The sequence below is a fragment of the Oncorhynchus gorbuscha genome, linkage group LG05, assembly GCF_021184085.1.
Source record: "Oncorhynchus gorbuscha isolate QuinsamMale2020 ecotype Even-year linkage group LG05, OgorEven_v1.0, whole genome shotgun sequence".
In the NCBI taxonomy this organism is placed as follows: domain Eukaryota; kingdom Metazoa; phylum Chordata; class Actinopteri; order Salmoniformes; family Salmonidae; genus Oncorhynchus; species Oncorhynchus gorbuscha.
The window spans coordinates 87,445,604-87,462,544 of NC_060177.1; the positions used below are offsets into that span (position 1 = coordinate 87,445,604).

Consider the following 16,941-nt stretch of genomic DNA (forward strand, 5'->3'; position numbering starts at 1 on the left):
GAGCACTGAACAGAGAGAGCACTGAACAGAGAGAGCACTGAACAGAGAGAGCACTGAACAGAGAGAGCACTGAACAGAGAGAGCACTGAAAAGAGAGAGCACTGAACAGAGAGAGCACTGAACAGAGAGAGCACTGAACAGAGAGAGCACTGAACAGAGAGAGCACTGAACAGAGAGAGCACTGAACAGAGAGAGCACTGAACAGAACAGTTGCACTTGGCCAAATCAATTCCAGTAATTCATGAAAGAATATACATTTATGTCACAACCCACCATTATCAGGTCTGTGACCCATACTTTAAGAAACGCTGATATAATCTATTAATATAATCAATTCACATATAACGTATTAATATAATCTATTATTTGAAAAACACATTTGATATCAAAAAATAGTTTTGAGACAAATGTTAAAGTTAAATGTTTTGTTCAAACTGGAAAACATTCTGCTACATTGTGATCCTGAACTGTGGCCCTGATTTCACTTCAGAAACGGTAACTATTGTCTTTGACTACTGAATGGTAATTGTTAATTGGTCTTGTGTAACTCCAGTAAAATACAGTCTGCTAGAGAATCGGTTTCATCTGACTCCTTTCACAGGCCTGGCACCCCCATTCCTGACATCTGATTGAAAACGTGCTGGTCTCTATGTCTCTGGTCAAAAGTAGTGCATCGCATAAGGGAATAGGGTGTACAACTGTTGTCCTTTCACGACTAGGAGTCTTCTGAGCTCTGGGCCCATATTCAGAAGTGCTGATCTAGGATCAGTTTTGACCTTTGAGATTATAAGGCCCGGGGCTTTCGAATCAAATGAAATATTCCTCACGTGCTTCATTAAAACAACAGGTGTAGACTAACAGTGAAATGTTTACTTACGTGCCCTTCCCCAACAATGCAGAGACACAAATAGAGATTTTTATTTTTTATTTTTTAATAACACAAGGTCAGTAGCCTGTTAGTCCTCTGAGCTGTGTCCTCTGTGAGTCCAGCAGGTCGTAATATATCCTGGTCTTGTCGATGTCACTCCTGTAAGGCAGTAGGTCCTTTACAACGAAGACATCAGTGTGGCCAGTCCATATTGTCAGGCTGTACCTAGGAGAGGGAACAGACAGGGTTATCCACACTGTCAGGCTGTACCTAGGAGAGGGAACAGACAGGGTTATCCACACTGTCAGGCTGTACCTGGGAGAGGGAACAACAGACAGGGTTATCCCCACTGTCAGGCTGTACCTGGGAGAGGGAACAGACAGGGTTATCCACACTGTCAGGCTGTACCTAGGAGAGGGGACAGGGTTATCCCCACTGTCAGGCTGTACCTGGGAGAGGGGACAGGGTTATCCCCACTGTCAGGCTGTACCTAGGAGAGGGAACAGACAGGGTTATCCACACTGTCAGGCTGTACCTGGGAGAAGGAACAGACAGGGTTATCCCCACTGTCAGGCTGTACCTACAAAAGGTCCTGGGAACAGCTGATTAGTAGAATCAGGTGTTTGAGCAGAGCAGGGACAACATCCTGGGATCTCATGCTATTAGATCTGAAAGAAGTTATCATTAGCTTGCAGACCCCCAAGCCATAAGACTCCTGAACAACTAATCAAATGGCTACACAGACTATTTGCATTCCCCCCCCCCTACTCTGTTATCTATGCAGTTACTTTAATAACTCTACCTACATGTACATATTACCTCGACACCGGTGCCCCCCGCACATTGACTCTGTACCGTTTAGTTTATTTTATTTTTTACAGGGACAGTGCACATTAATCAACGTTTCAGTAAAAGTGCCGGTTTTAGCCGGCTAATTTTCAACCGCAGTCCCTGGGCAGGTTATTAAAAACAATTACAATATAGACAATAGCACCATAGAACAAGCAAGACATAGCAACATAGGACAAGCAAGACAAAGCATACAGACAGAGCAACATAGAACAAAAAGCAGCAAAACAAAATTCATAAAAGCAACAAAGTGTTTCCACACCTCACAAGCTACAGACAACATGGAAAGCAGCAACACACAGCTAGGGACCATGTTCACAAATCTGATTGACCTTTAGCCAGGTCTTCAAGCATTTTGTGAAAGTGTGATATGTGGTGCAGTTATGTGTGTCTGTTGACCGTAACACCCTGTATATAGCCTCCACATTGACTCTGTACCGTAACACCCTGTATAAAGTCTCCACATTGACTCTGTACCGTAATACCCTGTATATAGCCTCCACATTGACTCTGTACCGTAACACCCTGTATAAAGTCTCCACATTGACTCTGTACCGTAATACCCTGTATATAGCCTCCACATTGACTCTGTACCGTAACACCCTGTATATAGCCACCACATTGACTCTGTACCGTAACACCCTGTATATAGGCTCCACATTGACTCTGTACCGGTACCCCCTGTATATAGCCTCCACATTGACTCTGTACCGGTACCCCCTGTATATAGGCTCCACATTGACTCTGTACCGGTACCCCCTGTATATAGCCTCCACATTGACTCTGTACCGTAACACCCTGTATAAAGTCTCCACATTGACTCTGTACCGTAATACCCTGTATATAGCCTCCACATTGACTCTGTACCGTAACACCCTGTATAAAGTCTCCACATTGACTCTGTACCGTAACACCCTGTATATAGCCTCCACATTGACTCTGTACCGTAACACCCTGTATATAGCCACCACATTGACTCTGTACCGTAACACCCTGTATATAGGCTCCACATTGACTCTGTACCGGTACCCCCTGTATATAGCCTCCACATTGACTCTGTACCGGTACCCCCTGTATATAGGCTCCACATTGACTCTGTACCGGTACCCCCTGTATATAGCCTCCACATTGACTCTGTACCGTAACACCCTGTATATAGCCTCCACCTTGACTCTGTACCGGTACCCCCTGTATATAGCCTCCACATTGACTCTGTACCGTAACACCCTGTATATAGGCTCCACATTGACTCAGTACCGGTACCCCCTGTATATAGCCTCCACATTGACTCTGTACCGTAACACCCTGTATAAAGCCTCCACATTGACTCTGTACCGTAACTCCCTGTATAAAGCCTCCACATTGACTCTGTACCATAACACCCTGTATAAAGCCTCCACATTGACCCTGTACCGTAACACCCTGTATATAGGCTCCACATTGACCCTGTACCGTAACACCCTGTATATAGGCTCCACATTGACTCTGTACCGTAACACCCTGTATATAGCCTCCACATTGACTCTGTACCGTAACACCCTGTATAAAGTCTCCACATTGTACCGTAATACCCTGTATATAGCCTCCACATTGACTCTGTACCGTAACACCCTGTATATAGCCTCCACATTGACTCTGTACCGTAACACCCTGTATATAGCCTCCACATTGACTCTGTACCGTAACACCCTGTATATAGCCACCACATTGACTCTGTACCGTAACACCCTGTATATAGCCTCCACATTGACTCTGTACCAGTACCCCCTGTATATAGCGTCCACATTGACTCTGTACCGTAACACCCTGTATATAGCCTCCACATTGACTCTGTACCGTAACACCCTGTATATAGCCTCCACATTGACTCTGTACCGTAACACCCTGTATATAGCCTCCACATTGACTCTGTACCGTAACACCCTGTATATAGCCTCCACATTGACTCTGTACCGTAACACCCTGTATAAAGCCCCACTATTGTTATTTTCTGCTGCTCTTTTATTTTTTGTTATTCTTATCTCTTACTTTTTTGGGGGGTTATTTTCTTAAAACTGCCTCGTTGGTTAAGGGCTTGTAAGTCAGCATGTCACTGTGAGGTCTACCGTTGCATTCAGCACGTGACAAATAAACATTTGATTCGACTCACAAACAGCTGATAGAGAGGAGAGGGTAGAGGACCGACGGATTAGAGTGTAGGGCCAGTAACCAAAAGGTTGCTAGATTGAATCCCCAAGCTGAACAAGGTAAAAAAAAAATCTGTCGTTCTGCCCCCTGAACAAGGCAGTTAACCCACTGTTCCTAGACCAGTTAACCCACTGTTCCTAGACCAGTTAACCCACTGTTCCTAGACCAGTTAACCCACTGTTCCTAGACCAGTTAACCCACTGTTCCTAGACCAGTTAACCCACTGTTCCTAGACCAGTTAACCCACTGTTCCTAGACCAGTTAACCCACTGTTCCTAGACCAGTTAACCCACTGTTCCTAGACCAGTTAACCCACTGTTCCTAGACCAGTTAACCCACTGTTCCTAGACCAGTTAACCCACTGTTCCTAGACCAGTTAACCCACTGTTCCTAGACCAGTTAACCCACTGTTCCTAGACCAGTTAACCCACTGTTCCTAGACCAGTTAACCCACTGTTCCTAGACCAGTTAACCCACTGTTCCTAGACCAGTTAACCCACTGTTCCTAGACCAGTTAACCCACTGTTCCTAGACCAGTTAACCCACTGTTCCTAGACCAGTTAACCCACTGTTCCTAGACCAGTTAACCCACTGTTCCTAGACCAGTTAACCCACTGTTCCTAGACCAGTTAACCCACTGTTCCTAGACCAGTTAACCCACTGTTCCTAGACCGTCGTTGTAAATATGAATTTGTTCTTAACTGACTTGCCAAGTTAAATAAAGGTGAAATAAAATCAAACCTGTCTGACTGCTGTAGAAGCCACTGTAGCTGGGAGAATGACTGGGCCAGGAGGGCTGCTCTGACAGGGAAGGTGACTGGATGTCTTAGGGTCCGACACACTGCCTCCATCTCCCTCACCATCTCCCAGCTGTACCCTGTGGGGCAGAGAAGTTATGAAGACATCATACGGCTCCTACATACTTATATGTTATTAAACATTATACCTGCAAATTATATTTACCAGGTAAGATGAATGACTACAGCCGCGGCAGGTAGCTGGTAGCAGGTATGACGTAAAACGCCAGCTCGTCTGTGTTCAGGTAACTCACCTGGGTTGTGTGTATCTGCAGTCCAGCCCGTTGTCCAGCCCAGGGAGAGAACATCACCATGGGAACCAGGGGTCACAGCTGCCTCCAGGAAGACTTTGGGGTCAAGGGGTGTGGCCTTGCCTCCAGGGCCTGGCAGGATGTCAGCATTGATCCACACGGGACCACGGAGCTCAGCCCGAACCTCGTCTAATAACACCATGGATGGAGCGACCGCTGCCAGGCTGGGATGAACAACCAATGGGATCACACAAAATATGGACCGTTTCCATGGACACAACTTAACCCTGGTCGTGGATTGGAAAATCTCCACTGAAATATACTGAACAGAAATATAAAAACGCAACCATTTCTACAATTCTACTGAGTTACAGTTCAGAAGGAAAATCAGTCAATTAAAACAAATTCATTAGGTCCTAATCTATGGATTTCACATGACTGGGAATACAGATATGTATCTGTTGGTCACAGACACCTTACACAAAAAGTAATGGAGTGGATCAGAAAACCAGTCAGTATCTGGTGTGACCACTATTTGCCTCATGCAGCACAACTCCTTCACATAGAGTTGATCAGGCTGTTGATTGTGGCCTGTGAAATGTTGTCTCACTCCTCTTCAATGGCTGTTCAAAGTTGCTGGATATTGGCATCAGTTCTGGACATGGACAGGAACACGCTGTCATACACGTCAATCCAGAGCATCCCACACATGCTCAATGGGTGACATGTCTGGTGAATATGCAGGCCATGGAAGAACTGGGACATTTTCAGCTTCCAGGAATTGTGTGCAGATCCTTGCGACTTGAGGCCGTGCATTATCATGCTGAATGAGATGTTGGCGGCAGATGAACGGCACGACAATGGGCCTCAGGATCTCGTCACTGTATCTATCTGCATTCAAATTGCCTTCAATAAAATGCAATTGTGTTCGTAGCTTATGCCTGCCCATACCACAACGTTGACATCAGCACACCCCTCGCCCACATAACGCCATACACGTGGTTTGCAGGTGTTAGGCCGGTTGGACGTATTGCCAAATTCTCTAAAACAACGTTGGTAGGTGGCTTATGGTAGAGATATGAAAATGACATTTTCTGGCAACAACTCTGGTGGACATTCCTGCAGTCAGCATGCCAATTGCACGCTCTGTCAATACTTGAGTCATCTGCGGCATTGTGTTGTGTGACAAAACCGCACATTTTAGTGTGGCCGTTTATTGTCCCTAGCACAAGGTGCACCTGTGTAATTGTCATACAGTTTAATCAGATTGTTGATCAATCCGCAGCTTTTTATGCACATAGAACATTTCTGGGATCTTTTATTTCAGCTCATGAAACCAACACTTTACATATTGCATTTATATATTTTTGTTGAGTGTAGCATTTAGTCAATAAAATAGGCTCTGTGGACCAATGTGTCAGCGTGCATGCGCCCGGCCCGCCACACGAGTCGCTCGAGCGTGATTGGACAAGGACATCCCAGCCTTAGACCACCACCACTCGAGGCTCTTAACAAAACTCCCCCAGTCAGAAGATCCTATCGTCAATAGGCGCTCAAGCAGTTAGCGTCTGTGAATGGTGGTAGCTCCTGCACTATGTGCCGTTCAGGCTCAGACAAGGCTGCTTACATTATGACAGGTTGTACGATACTCTATCATACTTACAGGTAATACACACGAGAGTACACCTATAGCTAGTTAAATATAACTAAAAGTATAACAAGTACTAAACAAAAATGAGTAGAAAGATCATTCACCTTTTGAAGTCGAGCTTTATCCCTTTGTCTGATGCCTTGACCTCCTTCAGCCAATCACGCAGCGTGACATCACTGTCGGTCTCAGGAGGATGAGCCATGATTGGCTCTTTAGGGTCGTTACTCCTCAGAAGTATGTCTGCCTCTATCATGTGGGCGGAGCCTTGGTGTATGGATAGGAAATACAGAATGAGCAAACGAATTGATGCACTGCATCTTCACAACCAGATAACTCACTGGGTTACATTGTGGACAGGTCACTTATGTATTTCAAATAGAGTCCCAACTTTCCACAGAATGATATAACATCTCTATAGGAATAATGGGCCCGTGTAAAGACAGGCAGCTTAGGGCCTACATCACGAATACGACCATATCCACTATGAATTGTTGGTTAACTCTCTCCATCCAAGGTGGTCCTTACTCTGTAGTGCCTCTGTCGTCTTGTTCTTGCTGTTGGCAGCATGGGCCCATTCAATATCTGCTGCATCCTTAACCTGTATCTTCCCCTGGCTGAGAAAATACTCCAGAGTCTGGTCAGTCATCAGTTCTGGACTGGACAGGAAATATGGGTTGTCACTAATTAGTTACAGCCACAAAATTAAAATGGGCTATATCGTAAAAATGTATGAAAACAAAATGTTGCTTTTAGGTCTGAAATTTAAGCTTAGGGTTAGCAGTGTGGTTAATGTTAGGTTTAAAATCAGATTTTAAGAAGATACGTTTTCTTTACTAGGCAGGGTTTTGCCATAATTATGACTTTGTGGCTGTGGTAACTAGTGACGACCGGAAATTGGAGACCGAAATAGACTGGGATAATAATCACAGATAGAACAATGACACAGATGTTTCACCTAATGTATAAATGCGAAGCATCCTGTTGGCGTTTCCACTCACAACCAAATATGGTGGTGAAAGGAAGCACAGTGGCTGGCAGTGGGAGAAGATTGAAGGAGATGGATTCATCAATGAAACATTTGATCTCAATACAGTTTTCTGTTTCCAAAACTAGAATGTTACAAAAAGAGTGGACTAAGTTTTGTAGACTTTACCCTTTGCCAAAAGTTGTGAAGAATAGCATTGTTTAGGAGTGAAAAGGGGCAAATTGAGTTATTGTACATGCGCACTTCAGAGTAGGCGTTCCCTAACGGAAATATGCTAATTACATCCTAGAACGCGACAAGGCTCTCGCAAGCTCGTGCTTGGCTCTGCACACCTTGCTTTATTTCCTCCAATCGGAAACAAGCTGTGGTCTATCTTGAGTTAGTTATACAAAAATCGTTGATACAACTGTGGCTAGCTAGCTCTAGTGATTTTATACTTCTATATACAATCTGTCAATACTGTCAGCTATTAACATAGCTATCTACTGTTACATGCCTGTGTAACAGTAATGCTGGACACTTGGCAACTATAGTAAGTGCAATCATAGTCAGAGAGTAAGTTAATGCGTTTAGAGAACGTTAGCATGCTAGCCTACCTGTGGATATCTCTGGCGTTTTATTCTCTAAATTCCAGACGACACACAGTACAAAGCTGCACGTCAATATAAGAACAATAACTCGTGCACGAAATAAACGGATTAAACTTGGGCTATTTAAAACAGCCATTAAATATGGCAAAAATGCATGTGAAATACTGCGTTAAGCAAAACTGATTTTGTTCAAAGGTGCGCTTCCGTCTTCTTCTATGATGTAATGGCGGTCCGCAAACCAACGTTTCAGGTGCATGCCGCCACCTGCTGTGCTGGAGTGTGTGGTCAATCTCGGTTTATACAACATTTCTAAATCCTCCAGATCTGCCAAGACTCGAGGCTGGAATCACTGCCAAAGGTGCTTCAACAAAGTACTGAGTCTGAATACTTATGTCAATGTGATTTCAGTTTTTTATTTTTTGTAATAAATTAGCAAAAATTTCTAAAAACCTGTTTTTGCTTTGTCATTATGGGGTATTGTGTGTAGATTGATGAGAGGGGAGAAAAAGGATTGAATCTATTTTTAGAATAAGGCTGTAATGTAACAAAAAGTGGAAAAAAGTCAAGGGGTCAGAATACTTTCCGAATGCACCGTATAATGGGGCGGCAGGGTAGCCTAATGGTTAGAGTGTTGGACTAGTAACCGAAAGGTTGCAAGTTTAAATCCCCGAGCTGACAAGGTACAAATCTGTTGTTCTGCCCCTGAACAGGCAGTTAACCCACTGTTCCTAGGCCGTCATTGAAAATAAGAATTTGTTCTTAACTGACTTGCCTAGTTAAATAAAGGTAAAAAAAAAAAAGTTGTTTGAGCTCTGCTGGTTGCCTTTTTGTCATGGCAACGGGACAACAAATCTTGCTGCTGTGACTGCACACTGGTTTTTCACCTAACAGATATGGGAGGTTATCAGTGTTTGATTTGTGTGATCTGTGGGAAATATGTCTCTGATACATTTGACCTTTCTCTCCCCAGATACTGCTGATCTCCAGCACCATGGTTACCCCTACAGTTTATACACACACAGCTTTCACCACAGATACTACACAATCCTTTGTCTCATGCCCTCCTGCACACTTCTCACATCTAGGAATCTCCCCAATCAGCTGTCCGTGTTTTGGTTGCATTGGATTGTGGGATTTGATAACTAAGAATCCTGCTTTTATGAGTTTGAACAGTCATAGGGCTCGTTCGAGTGGGTCAATTTTGTCATGTCACTTTCAAAGTGTGTTGCATTATTGGGGATAAAAATGGTCCGACTGCATGAACTTTACAGAAATCATGAGATCAAGGATAATTTAGTTGACTGCAGTTAGAGGTCAAGGGTCATGTATGAGAGCATCAAATCCGTGATGCATTGTGTTTAAATTGTGACTTTCGGCTATCGCAGATACACCTCCCCGACTTCACTGCTCGACTTTCGTCGACAGCCGGTTGATTTCGCCTTACAGCTTAAACGCGCCCTGTGGCTTGAAAGGAGGGAGAGGCTATATGTGTAATTGTGTAATCAGGGACATTCTACACACAGCAACATAACTCTAAACAATTCCACTTCAATATTTTGACCATAACATTTTATAAGTGGATACATAAAAACATGTTATCAGAGCTCAGGAAATATTCAGAGCAAGAGGTTTAGCAAAATGCAAAGCATTCAGTCACTTTCTATCAATTGTAATGTGCTAAGAATTATTCATATAAAATGCAATCACAATGGCTACACAGAGGCCGATATATTGACGTAAAACCAGACTTATACAGGACCAGATTTGTTCCAAGATCAGTCAGATGCACAGCGGCAGTGCTTGAATTGGGCTGGTACACATCGGTACGGAGTGCAGGCACATCTAATTTTGTCCTAGAGTACCGGCACCTCTTACAGAACATTACCTCTAATATATAATGAATACCTTTCACTTAAATATCATGAGTATCGGCACCCAAAATGAGTGCTGGCACACGTTTCATTCCACTTCAAGCACGGCACCGCAGCAAGAAGGCCAGGTAGGATCACTTTGTGATGACAAACAACTCATAGTAGGGTGACCAGATGGTCCTCTCTTCCCCCTCTCTCCATGGGTGACTGCCCCAGAGAAAGGCCCTGTATCTGGAGGTTGGATGCTTCCGTCTCAGCCTCTTGGATCTCGGAGGGCTGGAGGTCTGTGGTGTCTGATTCTGATGATAACGCCCCACCACGACACTGGTCCGCTCCTGCCCTCTCCTGGACATGGTTGGAACTGCAGACGCTTGTGCCTGCATGGTTGGACTTGCATGTGTCTGTCTCTGAAGAACAGTGTGGTGGTGATGTGACCTGTGTCTGCAGCATATTGTCTGTCTTCAACCGTCTCTCTAGTTCCTCTGTGTTGCGGGCTAGCATGAAGCTAACCTTCCTCTGGTGAGCAAGAGCTTCTTCCTTATCACTCAGCTACACAGGGAGAGATAAGGAGGATGGGATGGAGAGAGACAATGGAGAACAAAGAAGGAAGGAGAGAGAGCGAGAGAGAAAGAAAGAGAGATGGAGACAGACAGAGAAAACAAAAAGATAATTACTTGACACATTGGAAAGAATTAACAAAAAAACTGAGCAAACTAGAATGCTATTTGGCAGAGAGTACAAGATTTGTGACCTGTTGCCACAAGAAAGGGGCAACCAGTGAAGAATAAACGCCATTGTAAATACAACCCATATTCATATTTATTTTCCGTTTTGTACTCTAACTATTTGCACATCGTTACAACACTGTATATAGACATAATATGATATATGAAATATCTCTTTTGGATCTTCTGTGAGTGTAATGTTTACTGTTAATCTTTATGGTTTATTTCACTTTTGTTTATTATCTACTTCACTTGCTTTGGCCATGTAAACATATGTTCCCCATGCCAATAAAGCCCCTTGAATTGAAAGATAAATATTAAAAGAGAGAGAGGGATCAGTGGGTGGGAACGAAAAGCCAGATAACATTTTGAAACGTTTGCAATATTACTTGAACTTCTAGGAATATAAACAAATGTATCTATCCACATGTACAGGAAATATTCAGGGCCCTAAGTATACTGTATTAGGGTGTGGCTACAGTACAGTATACTGTATTAGGGTGTGGCTACAGTACAGTATACTGTATTAGGGTGTGGCTACAGTACAGTATACTGTATTAGGGTGTGGCTACAGTACAGTATACTGTATTAGGGTGTGGCTACAGTACAGTATACTGTATTAGGGTGTGGCTACAGTACAGTATACTGTATTAGGGTGTGGCTACAGTACAGTATACTGTATTAGGGTGTGGCTACAGTACAGTATACTGTATTAGGGTGTGGATACAGTATACTGTATTAGGGTGTGGCTACAGTACAGTATACTGTATTAGGGTGTGGCTACAGTACAGTATACTGTATTAGGGTGTGGCTACAGTACAGTATACTGTATTAGGGTGTGGCTACAGTACAGTATACTGTATTAGGGTGTGGCTACAGTACAGTATACTGTATTAGGGTGTGGCTACAGTACAGTATACTGTATTAGGGTGTGGATACAGTATACTGTATTAGGGTGTGGCTACAGTACAGTATACTGTATTAGGGTGTGGCTACAGTACAGTATACTGTATTAGGGTGTGGCTACAGTACAGTATACTGTATTAGGGTGTGGCTACAGTACAGTATACTGTATTAGGGTGTGGCTACAGTACAGTATACTGTATTAGGGTGTGGCTACAGTACAGTATACTGTATTAGGGTGTGGCTACAGTACAGTATACTGTATTAGGGTGTGGCTACAGTACAGTATACTGTATTAGGGTGTGGATACAGTATACTGTATTAGGGTGTGGCTACAGTACAGTATACTGTATTAGGGTGTGGCTACAGTACAGTATACTGTATTAGGGTGTGGCTACAGTACAGTATACTGTATTAGGGTGTGGATACAGTATACTGTATTAGGGTGTGGCTACAGTACAGTATACTGTATTAGGGTGTGGCTACAGTACAGTATACTGTATTATACTGTATTAGGGTGTGGCTACAGTACAGTATACTGTATTAGGGTGTGGCTACAGTACAGTATACTGTATTAGGGTGTGGCTACAGTACAGTATACTGTATTAGGGGTGTACAGGCTACAGTACAGTATACTGTATTAGGGTGTGGATACAGTATACTGTATTAGGGTGTGGCTACAGTACAGTATACTGTATTAGGGTGTGGCTACAGTACAGTATACTGTATTAGGGTGTGGCTACAGTACAGTATACTGTATTAGGGTGTGGCTACAGTACAGTATACTGTATTAGGGTGTGGCTACAGTACAGTATACTGTATTAGGGTGTGGCTACAGTACAGTATACTGTATTAGGGTGTGGCTACAGTACAGTATACTGTATTAGGGTGTGGCTACAGTACAGTATACTGTATTAGGGTGTGGCTACAGTACAGTATACTGTATTAGGGTGTGGCTACAGTACAGTATACTGTATTAGGGTGTGGCTACAGTACAGTATACTGTATTAGGGTGTGGCTACAGTACAGTATACTGTATTATACTACAGTATACTGTATTAGGGTGTGGCTACAGTACAGTATACTGTATTAGTACAGTATACTGTATTAGGGTGTGGCTACAGTACAGTATACTGTATTAGGGTGTGGCTACAGTACAGTATACTGTATTAGGATACAGTATACTGTGGCTACAGTACAGTATACTGTATTAGGGTGGGCTACAGTATACAGTATACTGTATTAGGGTGTGGCTACAGTACAGTATACTGTATTAGGGTGTGGCTACAGTACAGTATACTGTATTAGGTGTGGCTACAGTACAGTATACTGTATTAGGGTGTGGTACAGTACAGTATACTGTATTAGGGTGTGGCTACAGTACAGTATACTGTATTAGGGTGTGGCTACAGTACAGTATACTGTATTAGGGTGTGGCTACAGTACAGTATACTGTATTAGGGTGTGGCTACAGTACAGTATACTGTATTAGGGTGTGGCTACAGTACAGTATACTGTATTAGGGTGTGGCTACAGTACAGTATACTGTATTATTACAGTATACTGTATTAGGGTGTGGCTACAGTACAGTATACTGTATTAGGGTGTGGCTACAGTACAGTATACTGTATTAGGGTGTGGCTACAGTACAGTATACTGTATTAGGGTGTGGCTACAGTACAGTATACTGTATTAGGGTGTGGCTACAGTACAGTATACTGTATTAGGGTGTGGCTACAGTACAGTATACTGTATTAGGGTGTGGCTACAGTACAGTATACTGTATTAGGGTGTGGCTACAGTACAGTATACAGTATACTGTATTAGGGTGTGGCTACAGTACAGTATACTGTATTAGGGTGTGGCTACAGTACAGTATACTGTATTAGGGTGTGGCTACAGTACAGTATACTGTATTAGGGTGTGGCTACAGTACAGTATACTGTATTAGGGTGTGGCTACAGTACAGTATACTGTATTAGGGTGTGGCTACAGTACAGTATACTGTATTAGGGTGTATACAGTACAGTATACTGTATTAGGGTGTGGCTACAGTACAGTATACTGTATTAGGTGTGGCTACAGTACAGTATACTGTATTAGGGTGTGGCTACAGTACAGTATACTGTATTAGGGTGTGGCTACAGTACAGTATACTGTATTAGGGTGTGGCTACAGTACAGTATACTGTATTAGGGTGTGGCTACAGTACAGTATACTGTATTAGGGTGTGGCTACAGTACAGTATACTGTATTAGGGTGTGGCTACAGTACAGTATACTGTATTAGGGTGTGGCTACAGTACAGTATACTGTATTAGGGTGTGGCTACAGTACAGTATACTGTATTAGGGTGTGGCTACAGTACAGTATACTGTATTAGGGTGTGGCTACAGTACAGTATACTGTATTAGGGTGTGGCTACAGTACAGTATACTGTATTAGGGTGTGGCTACAGTACAGTATACTGTATTAGGTGTGGCTACAGTACAGTATACTGTATTAGGGTGTGGCTACAGTACAGTATACTGTATTAGGGTGTGGCTACAGTACAGTATACTGTATTAGGGTGTGGCTACAGTACAGTATACTGTATTAGGGTGTGGCTACAGTACAGTATACTGTATTAGGGGTGTGGCTACAGTACAGTATACTGTATTAGGGCTACAGTACAGTATACTGTATTACATACAGTATAATGTATTAGGGTGTGGATACAGTATACTGTATTAGGGTGTGAGTACAGTATACTGTATTAGGGTGTGGTACAGTACAGTATACTGTATTAGGGTGTGTACAGTATACTGTATTAGGGTGTACAGTACAGTATACTGTATTAGGGTGTGGCTACAGTACAGTATACTGTATTAGGGTGTGGTACAGTATACTGTATTAGGGTGTGGGCTACAGTACAGTATACTGTATTAGGGTGTGGCTACAGTACAGTATACTGTATTAGGGTGTGGCTACAGTACAGTATACTGTATTAGGGTGTGGCTACAGTACAGTATACTGTATTAGGGTGTTGCTACAGTACAGTATACTGTATTAGGGTGTGCTACAGTACAGTATACTGTATTAGGGTGTGGCTACAGTACAGTATACTGTATTAGGGTGTGGCTACAGTACAGTATACTGTATTAGGGTGTGGCTACAGTACAGTATACTGTATTAGGGTGTGGCTACAGTACAGTATACTGTATTAGGGTGTGGCTACAGTACAGTATACTGTATTAGGGTGTGGCTACAGTACAGTATACTGTATTAGGGTGTGGCTACAGTACAGTATACTGTATTAGGGTGTGGCTACAGTACAGTATACTGTATTAGGGTGTGGCTACAGTACAGTATACTGTATTAGGGTATACAGTATAATGTATTAGGGTGTGGATACAGTATACTGTATTAGGGTGTGAGTACAGTATACTGTATTAGGGTGTGGGTACAGTACAGTATACTGTATTAGGGTGTGGCTACAGTATACTGTATTAGGGTGTGGGTACAGTATACTGTATTAGGGTGTGGCTACAGTACAGTACACTGTATTAGGATGTGGATACAGTACAGTATACTGTATTAGGGTGTGGGTACAGTATACTGTATTAGGGTGTGGGTACAGTACAGTATACTGTATTAGGGTGTGGATACAGTACAGTATACTGTATTAGGGTGTGGATACAGTACAGTATACTGTATTAGGGTGTGGCTACAGTACAGTATACTGTATTAGGGTGTGGCTACAGTACAGTATACTGTATTAGGGTGTGGCTACAGTACAGTATACTGTATTAGGGTGTGGCTACAGTACAGTATACTGTATTAGGGTGTGGCTACAGTACAGTATACTGTATTAGGGTGTGGCTACAGTACAGTATACTGTATTAGGGTGTGGCTACAGTACAGTATACTGTATTAGGGTATACAGTATAATGTATTAGGGTGTGGATACAGTATACTGTATTAGGGTGTGAGTACAGTATACTGTATTAGGGTGTGGGTACAGTACAGTATACTGTATTAGGGTGTGGCTACAGTATACTGTATTAGGGTGTGGGTACAGTATACTGTATTAGGGTGTGGCTACAGTACAGTACACTGTATTAGGATGTGGATACAGTACAGTATACTGTATTAGGGTGTGGGTACAGTATACTGTATTAGGGTGTGGGTACAGTACAGTATACTGTATTAGGGTGTGGATACAGTACAGTATACTGTATTAGGGTGTGGATACAGTACAGTATACTGTATTAGGGTGTGGGTACAGTATACTGTATTAGGGTGTGGGTACAGTACAGTATACTGTATTAGGGTGTACAGTATACTGTATTAGGGTGTACAGTATACTGTATTAGGGTGTACAGTATACTGTATTACAGTACAGACCAGGTCGAGGAGTTTGTGCAGAGTCTCTGTGGGGTCGTCTGTGATCTCTGTGCTGGACGGCAGCAGTCCTCTTAGTCTCTGAGCCACACTGAGAGATGCTGTCTTATCCTTGCCTGCAATACACAGATATAGTCAGTCAGTCAGTCATCCATTCATTGATTCATACTGTACAAACAGCCTCACTTCTGTTGTCTTAAAACACAATGTATCAGTGCCTTCGTAAAGTATTCAGACCCCTTGACTTTTTCCACATTTCGCATCAATCTACACACAATACCCTATAATGACAAAGCAAAAACAAAAATATCACATTGACATAAATATTCAGACCACCTACTCAGTATTTTGTTGAAGCACCTTTTTTCAGCGATTACAGCCTGGAGTCTTCTTGGGTATGACTCTACAAGCTTGGCACACCTTTATTTGGGGAGTTTCTCACATTCTTCTCTGCAGATCCTCTCAAGCTCTGTCAGGTTAGATGGGGAGCGTCGCTGCACAGCTATTTTCACGTCTCTACAGAGATGTTTGTTTGGGTTCAAGTCCAGGCTCTGGCTGGGCCACTCAAGGACATTCAAAGACCTGTCCCGAAGCCACTCCTGCATTGTCTTGGCTCTGTGCGTAGGGTCGTTATCTTGTTGGAAGGTGAACCTTCACCCCAGTCTGATGTCCTGAGTGCTCTGGAGCAGGTTTTCATCAAGGATCTCTCTGTACTTCGCTCCGTTCATCTTTCCCTCGATCCTGACTAGTCTCCCAGTCCCTGCAGCTGAAAAACATCCACACAGAATACCACCACCAAGCTTCACCGTAGGAATGGTGCTAGGATTCCTCCAGACGTGACGCTCGGCATTCAGGGCAAAGCGTTCAATCTTGGTTTCATCA

At 43.1% G+C, this 16,941-nt stretch overlaps 2 protein-coding genes across 3 annotated transcripts in view; both read right to left on the reverse strand.

Annotated features, from left to right (window-relative positions):
• Window positions 1-910: 910 nt before the first annotated feature.
• On the reverse strand, window positions 911-8,410 carry fam151b (family with sequence similarity 151 member B). The gene is made up of 6 exons (XM_046348768.1): window positions 8,185-8,410; window positions 7,129-7,254; window positions 6,708-6,867; window positions 4,956-5,176; window positions 4,646-4,781; window positions 911-1,093 (listed from the first exon to the last, which is right to left on the reverse strand). Exons 1-6 carry the CDS (start codon window positions 8,312-8,314, stop codon window positions 946-948), a joined length of 921 nt encoding a protein of 306 aa, XP_046204724.1. The 5' UTR covers window positions 8,315-8,410; the 3' UTR covers window positions 911-945.
• Window positions 8,411-8,862: 452 nt separating this feature from the next.
• The window catches only part of ccdc125 (coiled-coil domain containing 125), a 62,434-nt gene continuing 54,355 nt past the window's right edge, over window positions 8,863-16,941 (reverse strand). For both annotated transcript variants that reach the window (XM_046348771.1, XM_046348769.1), the window contains exons 12-13: window positions 16,063-16,175; window positions 8,863-10,598 (exon numbers count right to left, since the gene is read on the reverse strand). In XM_046348771.1, the coding sequence (XP_046204727.1) occupies window positions 10,206-10,598; window positions 16,063-16,175 (506 nt within the window). In that variant the 3' untranslated portion in view covers window positions 8,863-10,205. The remainder of the gene's footprint in view (window positions 10,599-16,062; window positions 16,176-16,941) is intronic.